Source organism: Galeopterus variegatus, unplaced genomic scaffold (assembly GCF_000696425.1).
Source record: "Galeopterus variegatus unplaced genomic scaffold, G_variegatus-3.0.2 Scaffold1813, whole genome shotgun sequence".
Classification (NCBI taxonomy): Eukaryota; Metazoa; Chordata; class Mammalia; order Dermoptera; family Cynocephalidae; genus Galeopterus; species Galeopterus variegatus.
This window is the reverse complement of record NW_007727924.1, coordinates 138,498-155,868: the sequence shown is the minus strand read 5'-3', so window position 1 is coordinate 155,868 and position 17,371 is coordinate 138,498. Positions and strand designations below refer to the sequence as shown.

At 38.1% G+C, this 17,371-nt stretch overlaps 2 protein-coding genes across 3 annotated transcripts in view; both read left to right on the top strand.

Annotated features, from left to right (window-relative positions):
* Nucleotides 1-17,371, top strand: part of MLLT3 (myeloid/lymphoid or mixed-lineage leukemia (trithorax homolog, Drosophila); translocated to, 3) — a 278,524-nt gene that overhangs the window by 175,469 nt on the left and 85,684 nt on the right. For both annotated transcript variants that reach the window (XM_008579114.1, XM_008579115.1), the window contains one exon: nucleotides 3,793-3,936. In XM_008579114.1, coding sequence (XP_008577336.1) covers nucleotides 3,793-3,936 — 144 coding nt within the window. The remainder of the gene's footprint in view (nucleotides 1-3,792; nucleotides 3,937-17,371) is intronic.
* Nucleotides 915-2,471, top strand: LOC103595668 (glyceraldehyde-3-phosphate dehydrogenase). The gene is made up of 3 exons (XM_008579113.1): nucleotides 915-1,391; nucleotides 1,851-2,235; nucleotides 2,334-2,471. The coding sequence occupies exons 1-3, from the start codon at nucleotides 915-917 to the stop codon at nucleotides 2,465-2,467; spliced, it is 996 nt and encodes a 331-aa protein (XP_008577335.1). The 3' UTR covers nucleotides 2,468-2,471.

The window sequence follows — 17,371 nt, the reverse complement described above, 5'->3', positions numbered from 1 at the left end:
GCATTCCAGAGGAGTTAATGCTTTAGCTGGGTGTTGAGTAATGAGTTTCATTAACTAGGCAATGGAGGAAGGTATGCTGGAAGGAAAGACATTTTAGACATGGGAAGTACTACACGTGAAAGCCAAGATGAATGAGGTTATATGAAGTATTGGGGAAGTGCATGCACTTCAAAACTGTGGAAGGAGAGCATGTTGTAAGCGAACAACGGCAATACAGGAAAGGCAGTAAAACACTGATGGTTATTCCGAGGAAGTGGGATTTTATCATAGAAAATGATGAGCCATTAAAGGAAATATATAATCTGATTTTTGTGTTAGAAAGACCACTTTCTTGTCATTGTGAGAAGTAGCATGAGGTAAATTCACAAGCAGGGAGGAGACCATGTGAAGGATGAAGGTCTAAGCCAAGGCAATGGTCATGGTGACTAGAGAGAAAAGGAGGTAGATTTGAGAATTCCTAAGGAGGAATACTAAATAGAAGTGGGAGGAAATTTGACTTGGTGAGTGAGGGAGAAGGAAGAGTCTGGAATTTTTGCGTATTTTAACCTTGGTAGGGAGTTAGGATTGCTGTTTGCTCAGACACGGATAATAGGAGAAAGAGAGATGAAGATTACTTTAATTTAAGGTAATGTATAAATGTGGTGGTGCTGTGGTCAACCTGTGCAACACATGTTTGTGGCAGTTGGGTCAGAGCTGGGCCGGAGATACAGTTAGGGGATTCACTGTCATGTAGGTGGAACTGACTCCCTGTGAATAGGTGTCATCTCCCTGGAAAACTGCAGAAAGGTAAAGGACCTCTAAGGGTCAATGAAAGAAGAAGAGAAGCCTATGAAGAAGACTGAGGGCTCTCTGCTCCTGTCCATTCCAGACAGCCGCATCCTCTTGCGCAGTGCCAGCCACATCCCCGAGACACGATGGTGAAGGTCAGAGTAAATGGATTTGGCCATATTGGGTGCCTGGTCACCAGGGCTACTTTTAACTCTGGCAAGGTGGATATTGTTGCCGTCAATGACCCCTTCATTGACCTCAACTACATGGTCTACATGTTCCAGTATGATTCCACCCATGGCAAGTTCCGTGGCACTGTCAAGGCAGAGAATGGGAAGCTTGTCATCAACGGGAAGGCCGTCACCATCTTCCAGGAGCGAGATCCCGCCAACATCAAATGGGATGATGCTGGTGCTGAGTATGTCGTGGAGTCCACTGGTGTCTTCACAACCTTGGAGAAGGCTGGGGCTCACTTGAAGGGTGGAGCCAAAAGGGTCATCATCTCTGCCCCTTCTGACGCCCCCTTGTTTGTGATGGGTGTGAATCACAAGAGCTATGAAAACACCCACACGATCGTCAGCAATGCCTCCTACACCACCAACTGTTTAGCCCCCCTGGTCAAGGTTATCCATGACAACTTTGGCATCGTGGAGGGACTCATGACCACAGTCCATGCTGTCACCTCCACCCAGAAGATGGTGGATGGCCCCTCCGGGAAACTGTGGCACAATGGCTGTGGGGCTCTCAAGAACATCATCCCTGCATCTGCTGGTNCTGTCAAGGCAGAGAATGGGAAGCTTGTCATCAACGGGAAGGCCGTCACCATCTTCCAGGAGCGAGATCCCGCCAACATCAAATGGGATGATGCTGGTGCTGAGTATGTCGTGGAGTCCACTGGTGTCTTCACAACCTTGGAGAAGGCTGGGGCTCACTTGAAGGGTGGAGCCAAAAGGGTCATCATCTCTGCCCCTTCTGACGCCCCCTTGTTTGTGATGGGTGTGAATCACAAGAGCTATGAAAACACCCACACGATCGTCAGCAATGCCTCCTACACCACCAACTGTTTAGCCCCCCTGGTCAAGGTTATCCATGACAACTTTGGCATCGTGGAGGGACTCATGACCACAGTCCATGCTGTCACCTCCACCCAGAAGAGGGTGGATGGCCCCTCCGGGAAACTGTGGCACAATGGCTGTGGGGCTCTCAAGAACATCATCCCTGCATCTGCTGGCGCTGCCAAGGCCGTGAGCAAGGTCATCCCTCAGCTGAATGGGAAGCTCACTGGCATGGCCTTCCGTGTCCCCTCTGCCAATGTGTCAGTTGTAGATCTAACCTGCCATCTGGAGAAGGCTGCCAAATATGAAGACATCAAGAAGGTGGTGAAGAAGGCATCAGAGGGCCCCCTGAAGGGCATCCTGGGCTACACTGAGGACCAGGTTGTCTCCACCGACTTCAACAGTGACGCACACTCTTCCACCTTCGACGCTGAGGCTGTGGGCTCCCTAAAGGGCACCTGGACTACACTGAGGACCCGATTGTCTCCACCAAGTTTAACAGTGACTTGTACTCTTCCACCTTCGATGCTGGGGCTGGCATTGCCCTCAATGAGCACTTTGTTAAGCTCATTTCCTGGTATGACAATGAGTATGGCTACAGCAACAGAGTGGTGGACCTTATGGTTCACATGGCCTCCAGGTAGTAAGAACTCCCAGGACCACCAGCCTCAGCAAGAACACAAGAGGAAGAGAGAAGCCCTCAGCTGCTGGGGGGTCCCTGTCCCAACTCAGTCCCCCAACACACTGAGAATGTCCCCTCCTTGGCAGTTTCCATCCCAGACCCCCTAAAGAAGGGGTGGGGCCTAGGGAGCCCTACCTTGTCATGTACCATCAATAAAAGTCCCTTGTACAGAGCCAAGAAAAAAAAAAAAAAAAAAAGAAGAAGACTGAGAAGGAATGGTCAGTAAACTGTGAGGAAAACCAGGAGAGAATGGTATCTTGATATGAGAAAGGAGGAGCAAGTTTCATGCAAGATGTAGTGTAGGGGAAGAGATAGTGAGCAAGCAAGTGGAGACTATGATTTGGGATGTTTGGATAAAGAGGTAGAAACCATGAGTTTGTAGTAGGTGCTGCCTAAATTTGCCAGTTTCAGATGCTAAAACTTTTGAGTTGAAAGGACTGTGTTCAAATCACTTTGTTTCATCACGTGTTAATAATATAACAACAAAACAGGGCTGACAACTGTCCCAAAGGAGAGCTGGGAGAATTAAATAAGTCACTGTTGTTATCCTCAGTCTTCATTTCACCTTGGATGGTTAAAAATCAGTGTGTAGAGAGGGATAAATATTTATCCAACTAAAGTAATGGCTTGAGGAGTTCAATCTGGGTATCATGAAATTCTGATTAATGGGTTCTTTTGCATAGGATGAAGTTTTGCCCTCCCAATTCTTTATTCAGGAATAAATGCCGTTTTTTCATCTCATAGATATTTATTGTACTTCTCTTATGTGCAGGCACTAAACTAGTTGTTGAGGGTACAGTGATGATTCAAACATTGTTTCTACTTTCAACAGTCTTATGATCTAGTGAGGTAATGGAGATAATAAGAAGACAATTATTCTAAGATATGGCAGAAGTAAGAGGGAGAGATGCACACAGAGCAGAGGAGAGGCAGTGGGGAGTAGGAGTGAAGTTCAAGAAAGGCTCCGGGTAGGGAGAGTAGAGGCAGGCATGTCTTAGGCTTCTGTGTGGGTGGCTGTGTTTGTGGTGTCACACTTGAGAGAGCATGGGGGAAGATGATGAGTTTTTCATTTGGTTTTCTCCTAACACAATCAACTAATTTATCAGATATTTCCTTTTTTTTTTTGTAGATAATTCCATGGTAATTCTTCTTCCATCACTACTTTAACACTATAGCTGTTAGATGTCTAGATCTTTTCTATTCCCTATGAAGAGTAGACCTTGCTTTTTAAATTTCTGTTTATGCCTAACTCTCCGTTTTCTTTCTTATTTATTTTTTAACCTCCAGGAAGAACCTAGGAAAGTCCGCTTTGATTATGACTTATTCCTGCATCTTGAAGGCCATCCACCAGTGAATCACCTCCGCTGTGAAAAGCTAACTTTCAACAACCCCACAGAGGACTTTAGAATAAAGTTGCTGAAGGCAGGAGGGGTGAGTGACACTCCTGTGAAAAGCTCTTCTATAAAAAACTAGTTGCTAGTACGTTAAGAAGTATAATAATGTTTTGGGAAAGATAAAGAAGATGAAGTACCTTAACGGTTTATCTGTGGACTGACTCATGGTTTGAGCTGAAGAGGTAGGCAAACAATAATATTTTAAGTAGGTATGAGTCAGATTATACTGTTATTTGGAACAGGCTTAAGATCTATGTAGTTCAAATTTATTTTGACAGAAGCCAAAAACAGGGAATAAACTATCCTCGATTAAGAAAAGAACAATGTCTGGACCTTATTATATCAGTTTATAGACACTTTTGGGTAAAGTTGAAAGTCACATTAAAAAATATGTATAAAAGAGTTATTGTACAAATTTTCTTGATCATAGTTAATGGAAAAGGTGTATTCGCTTATATTACATGTTTGAATCATTTAAATACACATTTTTGTTTGTTCAATTGTATGTAGGTAAAAGTTGGACTTTCTTTTTTAAGATAATGGTATCAAAAAGGTGTGGTCAATTTTTGCCCTCACGATTTGGCTAGGATGGGAAAAGATTTTAAATGGAGCTTCTTGCAAACATAAGCACTTGGAATGTTTGCCACTATGTCAGCTGTCAGACAAACACTACTGATTGGTCAAAATCTACTTTAAAGTGGGTGTCATTGGGGATCATCAGCACCTACTTCAGATGAACTTCTCTGTTGTCTTATGTGGGCAATGCAGACCCATCTATTTTGAAATGTGTTCTTTACTCCAGGATCCTCTTCACTTGGTTTTTCTGGAAGGTTTTTGTTTAGTTTTGTGTCCATAAGGATTTTTTCTATAAGCATGTGTAGACTATAACCTGTCAAAATGCTTCATTTCACTGATAAACTGTATCTGAAGGCTTTGTGGGAAAGAGTTGAGTTTTATGTTTTACGTGGCCCAGAAGTTTTTTCCTTTTATGAGATCATGGACAACCACTTTGAGTATCTCAGAAAAACTGTGGACGTTCTCTTAGAAAATTGCCCATATATATCATTGTGTGAACGTTTGGGATTATGTGGACCTCCTTTTTTTGAATCCTGTTTTGTCAGGATCCTATCTTTTTAACTGAACTAATAAACTAATACACATATGAAGCTTTGCAAGTACTTTTACCACATTTCATTTCTTACTGTGCTGTATGTCAGTAGATTATGAGTTAAATAGGTATTGGTGGGCCAGCTTAAGAAATGAACCACCACTTAGAGTACATATTGATGAAATGGATCTTCATGAAGAAAAAATAGATTTTTGTAACACAACTCATTTTAAAGGTAGGAACTTATATGTTTATTAAGGAAGCTGCTTTTAAAAATAACCTTATTTTATTCTTTTTACAGTTATCAAGAGTACAGTGTTGATGCTATCTATTTATCTATTGCCCTTAATAATCAGCTGGTCCGTTTTAAATCCTAATTGTGCTTATTATTTTTCTTTTTATGAGGTGGCATTTTAGGCTTTTGATTATTCCTCTTGGGTATCTAGTTGAGTAGGTAATTGGAGTGTGTGAATTATGGAACTTGAGTACATTAGGCTTCTGATAAGGGTCATAGGAAAAAGTAAATATGACGCAAGAACTTTTTAAAGCAATCACTTAGTCCCCAAGTGCTCAAAGTTTGTTTGTGAGCTGGAGGAGAGGTCAGAGGTCAGTGATAATACAGCATAGTGCAGCACCGCATCCTGATAAGGTCTGTAGTCAATTTGTCTGTTGCTCCACTTGGCCATTATCTCAGAATGATCTTCCATGACTTCTCTTCTTTGTGTTTCTTTAAGTGGTGTTTGAAGATATCAGAATTAGATTGTATCCTGACAACTCTAAAATAATAAGTTGAAATGTGAAATATTCCAAGCATGTGCTTTTTGACATAAGTTCTTTAAGGGGCTGATTCTATTGAATTTTGTAGTAAAATAAAAATTTAAAAACTCGGGCCGAGCCCGTGGCGCACTCGGGAGGGTGCGGCGCTGGGAGTGTGGTAGCGCTCCCGCCACAGGTTCGGATCCTATATAGGGATGACCGGTGCGCTCACAGCGCTCACTGGCTGAGCGCGGTGCGGCCGGTCTCAAAAAGGACCAAAAAAAAAATTTAAAAACTCATTTGAAGTTGTAGTAATCCCACATATTTTTTCTATTTCATATGGGAGAATTAAAATAACCATCTATAGAAATTTAAAAAAATAATAGACTAATAAACGTTTTTGGCTTACTTAGATTTTTTTACTTACCTTATATTATTTTTATCTGACGTATAAACATTAATCATTGTCTTAGTATTAATGCAACCTATCATGGTGTTACTAAGTTATGAGCCATTATGATTTTACTGGAAATCTTCTATTCACGTTTTGTCTCTTCAGCTAAGCTTTTTTTTTTTTTTGGCTGTATTTTGGAGTGGGTGAGGGGGTACTGTTTTCTTTATACCTAGAGATTACCTGTATGACATAGATGTAAATGTTCTACCTTAAAAGGAAAAAAGTTGAACCCTTCTTCATATGGACTGTGTATGATCATTATGCATAACTTGAGGCATGAATAGAGTGAACTTAGTATTTGGCTATGGTTCTTCCTCTTTCATTTTCTCTTTTAAATCAGAAGTACATAGCTCTATTAAAAGTTGAACTTGGTTTTTCAAGAGATCAGAAAGGTTGTTTTTAGAGCTGGCAGCATCTTAGAAAAAAGTGCTTTTCAGTTAAGAAAATTATTCCAAAGAACTTTTTTGCCAGAGGAATCTTGAAAAATTGCACGTTTTTTAAAACTTTATAATCTATAAACCTATAGCTTCATGATAATTTTGTTTTTTGGCCAATAACATTCTCTTCTTTTTATTGAATTTCTTTTTTTAAATGGTCTCGAAGAAATCTTGGTATGCTTTCCCATTGGAAGAAATGTACCCTGTGCTCTTCTGTTGAATAGCTTTCTAATATTAAGGATATCCTTGCTTTAAAAGAAAAAAAAAATGAACATTTGTGGGCAGGGTACATTTGCATTTAAGCATTATTTTCTGAGACTTGTAATATGGAATGATTTATTTTAAAGGGCCCTGAAGGTAGTTTCCTCTAAATTAGAGACTTCTTAGAGCTTGCTGGGTAAACTGTGGATTTGGTTTAGAACCTAGCCCCTGTCAGTCTTTAAGTAAAAAAAAGGACAAAGGACAGAGGTTAGGAAATGGTAAAGAACAACTTGAGGGTTTCTTTTAGAAATTATTTATATTTGTTTTTTGGATATCTTTATAATTTATTTATTTAAAATTTATTATGACTATGATTATGATTATTATTAAGTGAGGAGATTTCCTTTATTTTGACACATTTGTTCTTTCATTGGTAGGGGATAAGAAGAGGAAGTTAGTAATAAACTTTTGAGGGCAAAACTTGATATAATCTGTTTGTCCTTGAATTTTAAGCGTAAGGACCAAGTGTACCCCATTGAGAAGCACCTCTCCATTCCATTGAGATATTTCTGTTTATTTCCCATTTTTAATAAAATGAACTGATAGATCCCTTTTAAATCAGTGAATCTCAAATTATGCTCCTTGGGATGTTAGGATGAAAAGGTTTGTGATCATGATAGATGATTTTCTCTCTATTTACTTATCACCTTCTAGTAGCTAGAATTCAGTCATACTGAAAAACAGTGCAGAAGAGTTTGAAATCCCTTACTTTTAAGACAGCAGATTGAAAGACGATGATCTGATCTTTTGGGTTGTTGGCAAAGCAAAGATATGTTAGGTATTGTATGTTATATAATAAAACTCATTGTTTTACTAACTTGTCTGGATTTCTGGTTGAGAGGGAGTGTGATAAGTTGGAAAAGTTTTCAAATCAGGTAGATTTAGGTAAGAACCTCACCTCTATCATCTTCCATCTGGGTTGCTCAGAAAAGTTATTGCATCTTTTCGAATCTCAGTTTATCAGCCATGAAGTGGACATGGCAGTATTTCCCTCACAGGCAATGTTTAACCATTGTGTGTGGCACGTAGTATATACCTAGTGCCTTGGTTCTTTTTCCTTCAATTACTGGTTTAGAAGATCAACAGATGCTTACCCACCTTATACTGGGAACTTAAAGGTACAGTGAAAAAGGTTTGTTATTGAATTTAAGCTACTCTACATTTAATCACAGGAAAACATGCTTAGCACCAATTAGTGTGACCCACACATTGATGGATGTATGTTGTGTTTAAAGAAGATTAGCCCATGGTATCTTTCTTTAGGATTTTATACTCCAGCTATTTGTATTTTGCTTTAATAAAGTATAACCAGTTCTCTTTGGAAATTCATTTTTAAGATGTAAGGTTTTATTAGAAAAATTATTGATTCTTACCATTGTTCTTAATTCTAAATTTCTAGCAGAGTAAAGGCTTCTCCAAGCTGTGTGTTCTCTTAGAAAATTTCACATGTAGTATGTCCAGCAAGGTAATTGCATCCTTGGGCTTCTACAAAGAAAGCACAACAGGGGCAAGCATCTTTGGAGAATCGAGTTTATTTTACAGCTGTTTCCTTTTTTTGGCCTGGAAATCAAGTGGTCTGCTGTGGTTCTGTTTTTCTTTATGTGATAGTAGGTGTTGGTGTTTCATTCTCTCTGTCTCTCCCTCCCCCCACCCCCTTCTTTTTTTCCTTTCTTTCTTTTCTCAATTAAACAGGGCAAAGTTTAAACATGTTGTTCAGTCTATTTCTGAATCACTGGCAAGCAGTTAATTTTGAGGACTGAAAATTAAAACTAACCACAACACTTGTTAAAACTAGGGTTTCTATAGGCAGAAATCCAATTCTGTTCAGACACCACCTGTTTCAATAGGACATTTCAGACACCCATTTGGCAAGATTTGCTGGAGAAGACATGGGGAACATGCTTTCAGACTGTATTAAGTCTGCAGCATAATGCAGTCATGTTTCTCAGAGTGACAGTTACATTTATATATGATCTGTTTTTGCAAGGAATAAATTGGAATCTTTCTGACACACTCTTATTGTGAAGTGGAATTCAGGTCCACAGTGGACCTCCAACAAGGGGTTTTGGTTATTAAAGTACTGAAGGGATTTTATGATAAGAAGCTTTCACTAGTAGCTGTGTCAATCCATCTGAACATAGCCTTAGGTTGCAAGGATCTGAAATGGATCTTGTTTAGGGTGGTTTAGTATTTTCTTTGTATGGGAGTTTGGAGCACCTCTAATTTCTGAACTGTACAGATCACATTCTCTCCCTATCAAATTTTAATTTGTTTTGAATAGGTAAGTACATACACAATGCAAAATGACATACAGTGAGCCTTCTTCTTGGCCACCAATAATACTTACTGTAGTGAATAATCTCATACAAAGTTCTTTATGCACATGAATGAGTATGGCCATAGGATAAATTCCTAGGAGTAGAATTGTGGCTCCAAGGCAAAGTGGAATTTAAATTTTGGTAGACATTTACAAATTTCCCACAGAAGGGGTCAGACTCCTCATTGCTTCCACCAGTACTGTGTGAGAGTACCTATTTCTCCACACAGTGATTTATTAAGGTCCCCTTTCCCCCAATCTGATGGGTGAAAAATGGTATCTCATTTTTAATTCACATTTCTCTTGAGTGATGATGAGCAACTTTTCATATGCTTAAAAAGCCATTTTCATTTCCTTTCAAAGACCACATTTTAATGTATTTTAAATTGGAAATATTCTAAGTGTTTCGGTTTTGACTTAAATTTATGGTTACTCTTCCCACATACTTACATTTGGAAAGGTTACAAAAAGATATGGAAGCCTCCTTAACCAAGGTCTGTGTTTTCAGGCTTTCTTCTATATGTAACAAATTATGTTCTTAGGAACTGATTTGTCAAGACTTTGGCTTCTAAAAATATAAATGGCTTCTGTGGCAAACTCATCTGGACAGTGCCCAGAGATGTATAGCCGGCTGTTTCTTTTAAAGATGACTTAAAGAAAATAATACGGAGAAGGTTATTTTAGTGACTGTCACTGAACAGCTTCACTGGATTTTTGGATATTTGTTTTGGAACAAGTATGCTTTTTTTTGTTATTTTCTGATATATGTATATCATCCTGCAATTGTCTGCTTCAAATGATAAGAGAATGCTCCTGTTTTTCACTGGCACTGATAAAAAGTGATTTATTTAAATAAATGTACGATCAAGCAGGCTGCCTCATTTATTTGGTTGTTTCTCAGACGAAGTTAATTTTCTGTCATATTTGGTATTTTCTCCTCTTTTCTATATCTTTGGCTGCCCCCTAACCCCAGCCTCTGGAAAATTAAATCATGAAAGTGGAACATACATATAAATGATTGGTAGAATGTCAAAGTTGTGAGCCTTCATTCCACATGGAACATTGATCTCATAAATTCTTTTAAAGAAAGCATGGTCATGATGATGGAAAGTTATTTATGTCGCTCAACATATTTAGTGGTTTTATGTTTTAATGTCTTCTGAAAGTCATACAAGTTGATTGTATGACAGTAACAGACTTTTGAAAATATGCGCCCCAAACTATCTGTAATATAAAACAGTTTTCCTGCCTTCATTTTTTTCTTCCTACCTAACTACCGGTTCACCTTTTATGTAAGGAGGGAAAAAAGAAGGATATATTATACACTCAGTTCAAAGCTCAAATAGTGATGTGAGGGGAAGTCTTAGGTCCCATGGTGAGAAAGACACATGATGAGGGACACTGATGGTCATTTGAATTCGTGGTTCCAGTCCTGTCCTTCTTAGTTCTTCTAGGCATGTGTTTGAAAGAAGTCTCCCAAGTGTAGGAAAATGTTCTACCTGTAAAGATATTCATAAAAATAAGCCACCTAATCTGAATAACAACAACAGAAAAAGCAGTAAAAGCCCAAATACTCGTAGTGCATAAACTGAGTAAAGGCTAAAACAAAAAGAAATGAGACAAGATTTTCCTAGAGTGTGTACTGAGAAAAGTTCTGTTGAGTGTTTAGAGATCAATATTCATAAGTATGCCACATTTCTTTTCAGCAGTTTAGGGAGTAGCAGTTTAGCTGACTATATGTAAGACACTCTTAATGTAGTCACCTTAATTTAGTCTTAAAAGGAAATCCTGTGTTATCTAAAAGAAAGTCACCACTTAACCTTGCCCCTAGCTCCTGCCCCCAGCTCCTGCCCTCTGTGCACAAAAAGCTAAGAAAATAAATGAACAGAAAAGGAAAAAAATTGAAGGATGTGAGTCTTGGAGGATTTTTACATTAAAAAATAAATAACTATTTGTCTTTTTAAGTACAAAAATATTGGAAGTGAAAACTCTTGATTAAATCTCTCCCCCTTCTTGGCTCAGGTAGTGCTTTATGCACTTGTTTCAAAGCTGCATGCAAAGTTTATCTAATACTATATCTGGGTCTGTACTTTTATTTCTAGAATGCTAAGGGACTTGTTTATGAGGGCAACTGCCTATTTTAATTGTCCCTACAGGACATTTTTTGGGTTCATACACTATAATATTAAGTAAAAACAATTTTGGGGGGTATGGAGTGGGAAGAAGAAGGGGAGGTTATGTTTAACATTTTATTTTCTGATTTTCTCTCATTACATACGTTATAAGTAAACTGACAAGTGATCAGAATCTGAAGGTAGCAGTTTGAAGAATAAATGTCTGAGTCTCTTGAAATAGACATTTGCAGTTCATTTTTAGGGAGTGAGGATAGATGGTAGGTGGTTTAATATAATAATCTTTATTACCACAAGGGACACAGCCATGGTGTAACAGATTTGATATCTGAAGGCACAAATTCAATTGCTGGATCTGCTGCTAATTTACCTTGGGTTTAAGGTTGGTATAAATATAAAGTCAGCATAATATCTCCTTCCTTCCACTTGAGATTATTAAATAAAATGGGGTACACAGTTAAACAGTCAGTAAATAATTGTTTTATTTATTGGAATGTCCTCTTTTTCCTACAGATTTATATTATGCTTTGGGTTAAACCATGGTTTTTGATACCTGGAAAAGTGGAAATAAAAGATTTCCATTCCAAGACTCTGACATAATAATGGTGCTCTACTAGAAAGAACATATTTTAGCTTCAAGAAGGAATTTAATTTTTGCCCTGATATTAAAATAAATAAGGGCTACCTTTAGAAAATGTAGATTTTCTAGAAAAGCAAAAAAGAGGAAAATAAGTCATTATAATCTCTCCAAGTGACCATAACCTCTGTTAGTATTTTACATTGTATTTTTATGTAGATATCCCACCAAATCTTTATATTTAATATATTAAACATAAATTGCATAGATTTAAAACATTATGACTTCCTTTACCTTATTCTTCAAAACATGTCCTCACTTCAGAGGATTAATATAAAAATTTTGGTTGTTTAAGAACTTATCAGTAATGTGTTCTGTGGCTTTTGTTTTTCTTTTTTTGTTTTCCCCTTTTGACTCTCTACTTCTCAAAATTAAAGTTATTGGCTTAAGACCTAAAGACTATAATGACATTAAGAATAAAAGAACATTTCACACAAATCTGAGATTTTCTCTTAATGATTCTGACAATGCAGGAGTATGATGGTCTAGTGTTTTTTGTGACTGGATAGGGCATAAGAGATCAGTTATTTGGAATGATTTGTATTTTAATATAGATTATTGTAGGTGTAGATTTTGTAACTTGTCTTTGTAAGTGTCATTCTCACCCTCCCTCGCCTTCTGGACTAGTTTAGGGGCCTGTGGGTAGTGTGAAATGGTTATAAAATATAAAAATATTTTTATAATTAATATAAAAAGCTTCATTAATGGAAAGGTTGAGTAAAATAAGGATGCCCTCCACGTAGCAGACTGGTACATTCAACTACAGTTAGGGTAAAATGGACATATAATAAAAATTTAATTGACCTAACAAATTTCAGTGTTAATTTGAAATCTTGGTGGTTCAGGATAGGGATTTGTGTGGGTAACGTAGACAGAAGTCTACCCATATGGTGTTTATGGTGTCTTTGGGCAAATTAAAAATACGTGCTCCCACCTCTCCCCACCCCACAAAGCCCCTGGCCAAGGAACATGGCATGGCCTGCACAGCGTAGCTGAATTTTATCTAGTCCTCCTAACATCGGCTGGGATTCCTTATACAGTGCACCATCTGGTCAAACATTTGCAGTGGCACTATTTATAGGTCCAGAAAAAAAGGTGATTTTGATGTTAAAGCTATCTTGTCTGAGATAGTCTAGACAGGAGTTATCTGAGGAAATAATAATAGCTTTCTTGAAAATTTGTTTTCAGAGTATTTTAGTTTTGAATAGTCATGTCTTTTCAGTGGTTTAGTCTGGACTCTCGTTTTGCCACTTTGCTTTGTGCTTTTAGCTTATGACACCGTTATCCAGCATTCACAGATATATATAAAGGTCTGGTTTAGGCACAGGGAGCAAGAGGACTTTTGATAAGACCATTGTGCTGAACCACGGGTTTCAAATGCCAGTGACTATAAGACCTGGCTAAGCCTTTGAAAGAACTTGGCTACAAAAACTGGAAGACTGGCTGAATAATGTAGTCCTTGCTATAGGGAATTTCACACAAAGGACAGTGATTTACTGTTGTTTAAAGTAAAGATTAAATAAAGTGGAATATTTCTTTCTAATAATTTTGAGCTCTGAAAACTTTGGCAAACAGAGAGAGCATCAATGAACTCCAGACTGGGAGTGCTCTAGATCACCATTAATAAAAATACTTTGCACTGTGTTCCTGCTTTAAGATGCACTTTATCTGATTTGACTCTTCACATAGGTCCCAGGGCTGGAGCAGCAACTTGTTATTTCCCTTATGTCCCTTCTGTATTTTTTCTTCCTAGATTTCTGTTCCTGCTCTTGGTTTCTTCTGTCCATCATAGCCCTCTCTCAGAGTCAGTTTCTTGAGCTTCTCTCCCTCTCCATCCACACTATGCCTCAGGATCACCTTATTTGAATTCTGTTCTTTCTTCTTTTTTATTCTTCTCCAAAAGAGATTTTTGTGGTTTATGTATATGTATCCAATTTGGGGTTCAGTTCTTTTTTCTTTTCTAATTTTCTAAAAAACTAAATCTTTATTCTTATTTACTTTTCTTAAATGAAAATGCATTGAGGTGAAAGATGTATGTGCCTCTGTATTGCAGAGCAACACAAGATGTGAGTGTTTCACAGGAACTGGGAACTTGATTGATCAGACTTGAAGGTAATAATAAAATCTGTATGGATTTTCGAGATATATGTTAGCTTTCTCACCGCCTGAAACTTTGTATACCTATCCTGATTTCTTTTGGTACAGTGAATACAACACAGCTGTTAAAAAAAAGCAGATTTATAAAACAGACCTCCCCCACTCCCCCCAATGCTGACATTGGTGCTTAGTAGTTGTGTAACTTTGGACATATTACTGATCTCCGTTGGTCTCTTTGCTTATCTGTAAAATGGGAAGTTGTGGCATCTATAAGGATATAGCAATGGTGAGGATGATGAGATAATTCATGAGAAGCGATTAGTACAGTGACTACTATATAGGAAAAACCCATTAATACTTTTATTATTATTAATACATTTAGGCTCTGGGCATGAGGGTCAATGCTTATTTTCATGGCCATGAAAAATGAGTAAATCGTACAGATTTATAGCTGAAGAGATTCTTTGATATAATAGGTCAAGCCTCCCCATTTTGCAGATGAGTGGACTAAGGCCGCAAAAACTGAAATAATGAGTCAAGCAAGGGATAACTGAGTCAGGGTTTTTGTTCAGTGTTCTTGCATATTTTTCCTACAGTAACACAGACTAATGTTAGTTTTCTTTTAGAAATGAAATGAAAGGAAGATAAGGAATTAAAAATAGAACAGATCCTCAGGGCTACTTCTCTTAGTTGCCTGAGAGCCAGTGGAGCCATCTTGCGTGAATCCCCTTCCTGAAGACAACCTGGGTAAACTGCTAGAGTGAAGCAGCCCAGTTGCTGCTGGCAGCAGAAGACTTTGTTCTTTTGTTTATTGCCTCATAGACTGACATTCCCTGTGTTTCTTTTGCTTCTGAAAATACAGTTTGTGTGGAGAAAATGATAATTAGAAATTCTCCTTCCCCCAGACTTTCTTAAGCCAGCATCAACCTAGCTGTGGGGATTGGTTAAGTTTTTATTTTCTGTAAATTAGAGGCAAGCATAATTTTTGGAGTCTTTTTTAAAATTTTCTTTTCAGTTGAATAGCAAGGATATGCCTGACTTTAGAAGTGGTTTTCCTTAGCTTTAACCAGCATGTGAAAAAGCATGTATTAAAGTCAACAAATAACTTTGTAATCTACCAGGTTTTTGGTAGAGATGCAAGTAAATCATGGGGTAGTGGTGATTCTTTGAGTGCTTAGGTATCAAAAGATTTTCTCCTCAGGGTAGGAAAGTAGGAAGGTGATACACTTTATTAGAATCAGACTACTGTGGCTGACTTGCCTGTGCCCTCTTTTTTGGAGAAGCTACTGTGGCCTCTTGATGGTCTTCTCTCTCTCCCCACCCCTCGCCTCTCTTATCCGCACACACAATTCAAAGTCAGGATACATGATATAAAAATGGTTGAGAATATTTGAATCTAGGACAGGTAGGACAGGATCAGGAAATCCAAAATGCTTTTCAAGTCCTGGAAGACTTCTGGCAAGAAGATTTTTTTCCTTTTACTTTTTGCATCATAGAATGAAGTTTCCTAACAAAATCATTTCTTTTGCTTCTGAGAATCATGTTGGAGAGGACCTTTCTTCCTGCCCTACCCATTCTTCAGATACCAGTCTTCCCACCTCCTGCCTAGGTAGCGCTGAGTGTTTAATAAAACAAAAATAATTTTTTTTTTTCCCAAGAGGCTTTTTATTTTTTAGCTTACTGCTTGCCTTACCTGGAGAAAATAACAACTACTTTTCATTTTAAAATATTTTAGGACCTACTGTGGGTCACACTTAATACCAAATTCTGGGTGCACAATGAATGAACGCTGAATTTTTTTTGCTTTCTACCTGTTTTAGTCCATTTTGTTTTGCTATAACAGAAATACCTGAGACTGGATAATTTATGAAGAACAGAGGTTTTATTTGGGCTCATGATTCTGGGACAGCTGCATCTGCTATGGGCCTCAGGCTGCTTCTACTTGTGGTGGAAAGCTACATGTAGCCGGCAGGTACAAGCAGATCACATGGCAAGAGGAAACAAGACAGAGAGAGAGGAGGTGCCAGGGTCTTTTAAACAATCAGCTCTCATGGGAACTAATAGAGGGAGAACTCACTCAATCCCTGCACCTAGGGAGAGCATTAATCCATTCATGAGGGATCCGCCCCTGTGACTCAAACAGCTTCCAGCACTGCCACACTGGGGATCAAATTTCCAAATGAGTTTTGGTGGGGATAACACATCCTAATTCTATAACTACCAAACTCTAATTCTTGGTCAGTTTTCAGGGGACAATAAATTCTCATCTTCTCAGGGAATGAAAATTATCCTTAAAAAAGAAGAAAGAAAACAAAGAGCAATTCCTAGCCTTCAGTCCAGGCCATCCTAGTGTGCTTTGAGGAGAAAAAGCTTTTATATTTTAAGGCATATGCTTTTTTAAATGGGATTTTTTCATTGGATTCCGTGCCCATCCCACCCCAAGCAACCACCCCAAGCAAGCTTTGAGAGCTCCTAAAGACCAAGGATGGGGGCGGGGAATATATATATTCTATTTTAGAAAGCTGATCTTTTGTGTAAATCTGTTAAATGGTCAAAGTGAATGTGTGTACAATTGTCTTATTTCTACAACAGATCCTACCAAGTGGAGCTGATTTTCCCAAATAAGCAAATAAGCCATAGAAAGTTTGTTCCCACATACACATTTAATTTATATTACAAGTTTACAGTCTTTTTTCTGCAACAGAGAATATGTTTTAGTTGAGAGAAGATGGACAAAGACTTTATATTTGTCTGGTTTTTGTTTGCTTTGTTTTTGTGTGTACAGTGTAGAAGTACATACCTTTCCTTATATTAGGAAAGTTTTGATTTAGCTGACAAATCTAATTTATATAAGGAAGCCTGGGTTCCTTTGGGGGTGGTATTTAATTTCTCTTAGAAGAATATGGTGCAATTTAGGTCTGCTCAAGTGTGTTATGGGTCTTGGAGAGAGAGCCAAGTGGTGTGAATTGAAATAGACTGAGGACCCTTCATGGACATCCTCTTATTTAGATGCTTTCCCAGGGGCCCCTTAGGTCACTGTTCATAGATTGAGACATGGGGCTCTCCCAAATACTATTATTTACCTTATAATTAAAAAAAATTTTTTTTTGAAATAATCTCAAACTTGCTGAAGAGTTGCAAGCATAGTACAAAGAACTTTTCTTTCCTGAACCATTTGAGAGTAAGTTGCCAACATGATGTTCCATTATCCGTGAATACTTTAGTGTTTATTTCCTGCAAACAAGGTTATTCTCTTATATAACTGAAATACAA